At 41.8% G+C, this 8,751-nt stretch overlaps 1 protein-coding gene across 1 annotated transcript in view; it reads right to left on the bottom strand.

Annotated features, from left to right (window-relative positions):
• Positions 1-378: 378 nt before the first annotated feature.
• Abca4 (ATP binding cassette subfamily A member 4) overlaps positions 379-8,751 on the bottom strand; it is a 125,470-nt gene continuing 117,097 nt past the window's right edge. Inside the window, exon 41 of the mRNA XM_074050951.1 lies at positions 379-600. Within this exon, the coding sequence (XP_073907052.1) occupies positions 595-600 (6 nt within the window). The 3' untranslated portion in view covers positions 379-594. The remainder of the gene's footprint in view (positions 601-8,751) is intronic.

The raw sequence follows: 8,751 nt of genomic DNA, 5'->3' as shown, positions 1-8,751 counted from the left end.
TCCTAATCATAGCCGTGAGGCTGGTGCTCAGATGAGCCTGGTAAACACGTGAAACGCACAGTCAGATAAAGCCTGTGCCAGTGGACAGTGATTGCGTGTGTTGCTGGCTGGGCGTTTCCCTCCACCCTACAGAGCACCACTGAGAGCAGTCAGTCTTCTCCCTTTCACTCTGCACTGCAGATTCCCGGGGCAAAAACCCTCATGGGGGCCAGAGCAATGGCACAGAGCTGTCACGTCCTCAGAGGACGTCAGAAACCATGGCAGATGGTGCACACAGGGTGTTTGTGCTGAGAGTGGTGCATTTTATTTCTCCTTGAAAATAACCCCCACTAGTACCCACACCCCTCCCCCGCCTCCCCCGCCCCCATGCAGGTCCACTTGAAATGAAGGATGCTGAGGTCAGAGTCGCCAGGGCAGGGACCAGGACTTCTATGTCCTGGCCTGGCTTGGCTCAGTTTCTCCCTCGGAAGCTCTGGTTTCCTCCTGCTGTGGCTTTTTGCTTCTGGCCAGCCAGGTGTCCAGATGACAAGATGTCCAGATGACTGTGTGGCCAAGGCTCCTGAATCTCTGGCTGTCTGACAGCGTGGAAGGAGGTCAGGCCTGTGGGAGAGACGGGTGGACACTCGTCATCTGGTGTTCTGAAATGTTGGCATCGCTGCTTTTAGATTTGAAAAGTTAAACAGTTGGCAGTCTGCAGAGGAGGCTCAGAGGAAGGCAGAGTGGTTCTGGGAGACCCCCGGGGCTGTAGGCCATGTTTGTCTCCCTGTCTCTCAGGTCCTTAGAGGCTGGGCTTGTCTCTCAGAGGGGAGCTACACCTCGGTGCTGTTTCCACTGGCTTAAAAGCCAAGACATCATCCTTTCAGTCAGCCCTGCCTCCAGACTTCCCTTGATCCACTTCCTCCAGCCATGGCTGCTGGGAAGATGGACATTTGGTGGTGGGTGGAGGACCAGGAAAGGGTCAAGCTGGAGCTCAGGACAGCAGGCTCCAGGTCAAGTTCTAGAAGTGGACCCCCAGGTGACCTTTCTAACTAGAGAGACCCCACCGCCAGCCATCAGGTGTGGGCTGGAGTCCTGAGTGACTCTAGCTGTGTGTGGTGAGAGGGAAGGAGATGTGGGAGGGAGAGAGAGTCCCTGGGCGATGCAAATGTGGCTTCTTCTGTGACCCGGTTTAAAGCCACATCCTCTTATGAGGATGACTAAGTCGGCATTTAGGACTGAGAACGAACTTTGAGGTGATGAAGTATCACAGCCGAGGCTACAGTGTTCTGAAACTGATCTGTGAAGATGAAAGGGGCACAGGGAGACTAAAACCGTGTGGAAAATGAGGGTCAGAAGTGGTCTGACGTCCTCCTGATGCTACAGTCACACCAATGGCATTTTTAAGTCACCCACTGGTCCATCAAAACCTTGACTTTGTGCTGATGGAGCCGGTCAAGTGGCAGACTGCCTGCCTAGCAAGCATGAAGCCCTGAGTTCAAATCTCAGAACCACACACACACACACACACACACACACAAGGAGTGAACAGCAATTTAGTATAAAAGTATACCAATTTAACACATGTAAGGCACAGGTTTTCTAATATTTGTGTGCAAAACTCTGGCAAACAGAATAAAAATGTATTGTACCTAGCCGGGGTGGAGGTTGGGGACTGTTTAGGATTAACCTTGCAGGTCACAGCCACTAGTGCCCCGGAGGCCATCTGGCATTGGCTCTTTATTTATTTATTTTTTAATTTTTATTGTTTTATTATTCATATGTGCATACAAGGCTTGGGTCATTTCTCCCCCGTGCCCCCACCCCCTCCCTTACCACCCACTCCACCCCCCTCCCTCTCCCCCCTACCCCCTCAATACCCAGCAGAAACTATTTTTCCCTTATCTCTAATTTTGTTGTAGAGAGAGTATAAGCAATAATAGGAAGGAACAAGGGGTTTTGCTGGTTGAGATAAGGATAGCTATACAGGGAGTTGACTCACATTGATTTACTGTGCGTGGGTGTTACCTTCTAGGTTAATTCTTTTTGATCTCACCTTTTCTCTAGTTCCTGGTCCCCTTCTCCTATTGGCCTCAGTTGCTTTTAAGGTATCTGCTTTAGTTTCTCTGTGTTGAGGGCAACAAATGCTAGCTAGTTTTTTAGGTGTCTTACCTATCCTCACCCCTCCCTTGTGTGCTCTCGCTTTTATCATGTGCTCAAAGTCCAATCCCCTTGTTGTGTTTGCCCTTGATCTAATGTCCGCATATGAGGGAGAACATACGATTTTTGGTTTTTTGAGCCAGGCTAACCTCACTCAGAATGATGTTCTCCAATTCCATCCATTTACCAGCGAATGATAATATTTCGTTCTTCTTCATGGCTGCATAAAATTCCATTGTGTATAGATATCACATTTTCTTAATCCATTCATCAGTGGTGGGGCATCTTGGCTGTTTCCATAACTTGGCTATTGTGAATAGTGCCGCAATAAACATGGATGTGCAGGTGCCTCTGGAGTAACAGTCTTTTGGGTATATCCCCAAGAGTGGTATTGCTGGATCAAATGGTAGATCAATGTCTAGCTTTTTAAGTAGCCTCCAAATTTTTTTCCAGAGTGGTTGTACTAGTCTACATTCCCACCAGCAGTGTAAGAGGGTTCCTTTTTCCCCGCATCCTCGCCAACACCTGTTGTTGGTGGTGTTGCTGATGATGGCTATTCTAACAGGGGTGAGGTGGAATCTTAATGTGGTTTTAATTTGCATCTCCTTTATTGCTAGAGATGGTGAGCATTTTTTCATGTGTTTTTTTGCCATTTGAATTTCTTCTTTTGAGAAAGTTCTATTTAGTTCACTTGCCCATTTCTTTATTGGTTCATTAGTTTTGGGAGAACTTAGTTTTTTAAGTTCCCTATATATTCTGGTTATCAGTCCTTTGTCTGATGTGTAGCTGGCAAATATTTTCTCCTACTCTGTGGTTGTTCTCTTCAGTTTAGAGACCATTTCTTTTGATGAGCAGAAGCTTTTTAGTTTTATGAAGTCCCATTTATCTATGCTATCTCTTAGTTGCTGTGCTGCTGGGGTTCCGTTGAGAAAGTTCTTACCTATACCTACTAACTCCAGAGTATTTCCTACTCTTTCTTGTATCAACTTTAGAGTTTGGGGTCTGATATTAAGATCCTTGATCCATTTTGAGTTAATATTGGTATAGGGTGATATACACGGATCTAGTGTCAGTTTTTTGCAGACTGCTAACCAGTTTTCCCAGCAGTTTTTGTTGAAGAGGCTGCTATTTCTCCATTGTATATTTTCAGCTCCTTTGTCAAAGACAAGTTGGTTATAGTTGTGTGGCTTCATATCTGGGTCCTCTATTCTGTTCCACTGGTCTTCATGTCTGTTTTTGTGCCAGTACCATGCTGTTTTTATCATTATTGCTTTGTAATATAGTTTGAAGTCAGGTATTGTGATACCTCCAGCATTGTTCTTTTGACTGAGTATTGCCTTGGCTATTCGTGGCCTCTTGTGTTTCCATATAAATTTAATGGTAGATTTTTCAATCTCTTTAATGAATGTCATTGGAATTTTGATGGGAATTGCATTAAACATGTAGATTACTTTTGGGAGTATAGACATTTTGACTATGTTGATTCTACCAATCCATGAGCATGGGAGATCTCTCCACGTTCTATAGTCTTCCTCAATCTCTTTCTTCAGAAGTGTATAGTTTTCCTTGTAGAGGTCATTCACATCTTTTGTTAGGTTTACACCTAGGTATTTGATTTTTTTTTGAGGCCATTGTAAATGGAATTGTTTTCATACATTCTTTTTCAGTTTGTTCATTATTAGTGTATAGAAATGCTAATGTTTTCTATGTTGATTTTATATCCTGCTACCTTGCTGTAGCTATTGATGATGTCTAGAAGATTCTGAGTAGAGTTTTTTGGGTCTTTAAGGTATAGGATCATGTCGTCTGCAAATAGGGATATTTTGACAGTTTCTTTACCTATTTGTATTCCTTTTATTCCTTCTTCTTGCCTAATTGCTCTGGCTAGGAATTCCAGTACTATGTTGAATAGGAGTGGAGATAGTGGGCATCCTTGTCTGGTTCCTGATTTTAGAGGGAATGGTTTTAATTTTTCTCCATTAAGTATAATGCTGGCTGTAGGTTTGTCATATATAGCTTTTATAATGTTGAGGAACTTTCCTTCTATTCCTAGTTTTCTTAGAGCTTTTATCATGAAATGATGTTGGATCTTATCAAAGGCTTTTTCTGCATCTATTGAGATGATCAAGTGGTTTTTGTCTTTGCTTCTGTTAATGTGGTTTATTATGTTTATTGATTTTCGTATGTTGAACCACCCCTGCATCCCTGGGATGAAGCCTACTTGGTCGTGGGGAATAATCTTTTTGATGTGTTGTTGAATTCGGTTTGCCATTATTTTGTTGAGGATTTTTGCATCAATGTTCATTAAGGAGATTGGCCTATAGTTCTCCTTTTTGGAGGTGTCTTTGCCTGGTTTTGGGATAAGTGTAATACTGGCTTCATAAAATGTGTTTGGCAGTTTTCCTTCCCTTTCTATTTCGTGGAACAGTTTAAGGAGGGTTGGTATCAGTTCTTCTTTAAAGGTCTGATAGAATTCAGCAGAGAATCCTTCAGGTCCTGGACTTTTCTTTTTGGGGAGACTCTTGATTGCTGCTTCAATTTCATTTTGTGTTATAGATCTATTCAGGTGATTAATTTCCTCTTGGTTCAGTTTTGGATGATCATGTTTATCTAGAAATCTGTCCATTTCTTTAAGATTTTCAAATTTATTTGAATATAGGTTCTCGAAATAGTCTCTGATGATTTCCTGGACTTCCATGGTGTTTGTTATCTCCCCGTTTGCATTCCTGATTCTACTAATTTGGGTTTTTTCTCTCCTCATTTTAGTCAGGTTTGCCAGGGGTCTATCGATCTTGTTTATTTTTTCAAAGAACCAACTTTTTGTTTCATTAATTCTTTGTATGGTTTTTTTGATTTCTATTTTGTTGTTTTCAGCTCTTATTTTAATTATTCCTCTCCTATTTGTTTTGGGATTTACTTGTTCTTGTTTTTCTAGGAGTTTGAGATGTATCATTAGGTCATTGATTTGGGATCTTTCAGTCTTTTTAATATATGCACTCATGGCTATAAACTTTCCTCTCAGGACTGCCTTTGCTGTGTCCCATAGGTTCTGGTAGGTTGTGTTTTCATTTCCATTGACTTCCAGGAACTTTTTAATTTCCTCTTTTATTTCATCAGTGACCCATTGTTCATTAAGTAATGAGTTATTCAGTTTCCAGCTGTTTGCATGTTTTTTGTCTTTACTTTTGTTGTTGAGTTCTAGTTTTATTGCATTGTGATCAGATAGTATGCATGGTATTATTTCTATTTTCTTATATTTGCTGAGGCTTGTTTTGTGCCCTAGGATATGATCTATTTTGGAGAAGGTTCCATGGGCTGCTGAGAAGAATGTATATTGTGTAGAAGTTGGATGAATTGTTCTGTAGACATCAAGTAGGTCCATTTGATCTATTGTATATTTTAGATCTAGGATTTCTTTATTGATTTTTTGTTTGGATGACCTATCTATTGATGATAATGGGGTGTTAAAGTCTCCCACAACCACTGTGTTGGAGTTAATATATGCTTTTAGGTCCTTCAGGGTATGTTTGATGAAATTGGGTGTGTTGACATTGGGTGCTTATAGGTTGATAATTATTATTTCCTTTTGGTCTATTTCCCCTTTTATTAGTATGGAATGTCCTTCTTTATCTTGTTTGATCAATGTAGGTTTGAAGGCTACTTTGTCAGAGATAAGTATTGCTATTCCTGCCTATTTTTGGGGGCCATTGGCTTGGTACATCTTCTTCCAGCCTTCCATCTTAAGCCTATGCTTATTTCTGTCGGTGAGATGGGTCTCTTGTAAGCAACAAATTGTTGGATCTTCCTTTTTAATCCATTTAGTCAAGCGGTGCCTTTTGATGGGTGAATTAAGTCCGTTAACATTAAGCGTTAGTACTGATAGGTATGTGGTGATTCCTGTCATTTAGTTGTCTTAGTTGTTTGAAGGTTTGATTGTGTGTACCTAAGTTGAGATTACTCTCTACCTTCTTGCTTTTTCTTTTCCTGTAGTTTGGTGCTGCCTGTCCTTTCATGGTTAAGTTGGGTTTCACTTTTTGTGTGCAGAATCCCTTGAAGAATCTTTTGTAGTGGTGGCTTTGTGGTCACATATTGTTTTAGTTTCTGCTTATCATGGAAGACTTTTTTTGCTCCATCTATTTTGAATGATAGTTTTGCTGGGTAGAGTATCCTGGGGTTGAAATTATTTTCATTCAGTGCCCAGAAGAGCTCACCCCACACTCTTCTTGCTTTTAATGTTTCTGTTGAGAAATCTGCTGTGATTTTGATGGGTTTACCTTTGTATGTTATTTGGTTTTTCTCTCTTACAGCCTTCAATATTCTTTCCCTAGTTTCTGAACTTGTAGTTTTAATGATGACATGTCGTGGGGTAGATCTATTTTGATCTGGTCTGTTTGGTGTCCTGGAGGCCTCTTGTATCTGTATGGGAATATCTTTCTCTAGATTTGGGAAATTTTCTGTTATTATTTTGTTGAATATATTACTCATTCCCTTTGCTTGCACCTCTTCTCCTTCTTTGATGCCCATGATTCTCAGGTTTGGTCTTTTGATGGAGTCAGTGAGTTCTTGCATTTTCTTTTCACAGGTCTTGAGTTGTTTAATTAATAGTTCTTTGGTTTTCCCTTTAATTACCATTTCATCTTCGAGTTCCGAGATTCTGTCTTCTGTTCTATTCTGCTGGATTAGCCTTCTGTTTTGTTTTGCAATTCTGTTTCGTTCTTTTTTCTGAGGTTTTTCATATCCTGGGTGGTTTCATCTTTAATGTTGTCTATTTTTGTCCTAAGATCATTTATCTGTTTATTAATCATGTTCTCTGTTTCACTTTGGAGTTTATACAGTGATTCTATGGTTTCCTTTATTTCTTTTTTTGCTTTTTCAAATGCTCTACTTTTTTTTGGCTTGGAATTTCTTGAGTGTCTCCTGTCCATTTTGGTTGACCCTATCCAGTATCATCTCTATAAAATTCTCATTGAGTACCTGTAGTATGTCTTCCTTTAAATTATTCTCGTGGGCTTCATTGGGTTCTTTGGCATAGTTTATCTTCATTTTGTTGGAGTCTGGATCTGAGTATCTGTTTTCTTCATTTCCCTCTGGTTCCTGTACTAATTTTTTGCTGTGGGGAAACTGGTTTCCCTGTTTTTTCTGTCTTCCCATCATTGCCCTTGGTGTTGTTATTGTCCCTGTACTGTGTGCAATTAAGTATTTTCTGGCTTGTAATAGTAGCACTGGTGATATTTAGAATGGAAGGGTGAGAGGGGATGGAAAGCAAAGAAGTTAAAGGAAAAGGGAAAAAAATCAAGTAGAAAAAAACAAAATAAAGAAACAAACAAAAAAAGTTTCAAAGATATAAACAGGGAGAGACAGTGTACTAATCAACCGTAAGCTGAAAAGGCATTAGAGAGACAGAGAGAGGATTGAAAATAAAAAATAAAAAGAATAAAGATAAGAATAAAAATAAAAAATAGAAAAAAAACCCTCCAAGTTCAAATGCAATGAAGTTTCAGTCTTAATAATTTTTGTGTTTGTCCCTCAGCCTCCAATCCTGGAGATGGTGCCTCAGATGTTGTTCTGTAGTTGTCTCATCAAAAGGGAGACATAAAGTAGAACAAAACTGCACAAAAAAAAAACCCCACAAAGTGTCCCAAGTTCAAATGCAATACAGTTTTAGTAAGTTTTTCTGCATGCAGGTGTAGTTCAGTTGTTTTCCCACCAAAGGTAGGGAGAGGAAAAAAAAAGAGTCTGGAGACAGTTCTGTGAATGGTATCTGTGGCTGTGGCTTGCCTGCTGGCTGCTGTCAGCCTGCTGTAGCTGGAGGTGTTATTTATGCAGATCTCAGGGGTGAGCTTAGCACTCACCTGGCCCCCGTAGGCTTTGTTTACTCGAGTTCTCCCGTGCGGGAGCCGCTGCTACAGGCTTTCCCCTTTCCAAGCACACTGGGGGAGGTGACACTGCACCCGCTTTCTCAGGCTGGCGTGTTTATTTACAGTTCATGTGGGAAGAGGGTCTTCCCCCCTCTCCTGTGGAGTTTTCCTCCCCCTGCCACTTTCACAAGCTTTCCTGCTCCTGGTTGCAGGGAGCACCCCCCGCTCCCACCAGAGCCTCTCTGGTCAGGCCCGACTTGTTTATTTACAGTTCTGGGAGGGATTCCCCTCTCCCTTCTTCAGCGCTCAGGGCGCCCCACCCTCTTTGCTGCATGTCTTTATTGTTCTTATTGCTTATTACTCAGGTTCTCTTTTTTCCCCGGGTGGAGGTCAGTCTGTCCAGGGGGCTATGCTGATCTGGCCCAGGGTTGTCTGTGGAAGTACCACATACTGCTAATCTCACCTTGTCTGCATCTTCCCAAGCTGTCTGGGCGCGGGCGTCTGTCAGCCCGGGGGCCCTCCTGGTTTCTCCGTTTAACGTGAAGTGGAGATGCTCTGTGTAGGCTGGAGGTGTGGAGGGGTCAAAGTTTTGCCTCTTCTCAGTGGCCTTGCCTGCAAGGTGTGTCTCCAGTGTCTCTCCAAGATTTCACTTAGGGAGGCTCGCTTTCTGCTTCCTCCCTCTAGCTGCCATCTTGGAATTCTCCTGGCATTGGCTCTTTAAAGAGGAAGATGCAGGTAGCCTTGGTGGCTCACACCT

The sequence above is a fragment of the Castor canadensis genome, chromosome 12 (genome assembly GCF_047511655.1).
Source record: "Castor canadensis chromosome 12, mCasCan1.hap1v2, whole genome shotgun sequence".
Taxonomy (NCBI): Eukaryota; Metazoa; Chordata; class Mammalia; order Rodentia; family Castoridae; genus Castor; species Castor canadensis.
Note: the sequence above shows the minus strand (reverse complement) of the source record. Positions and strands in the feature narration are given on the sequence as shown.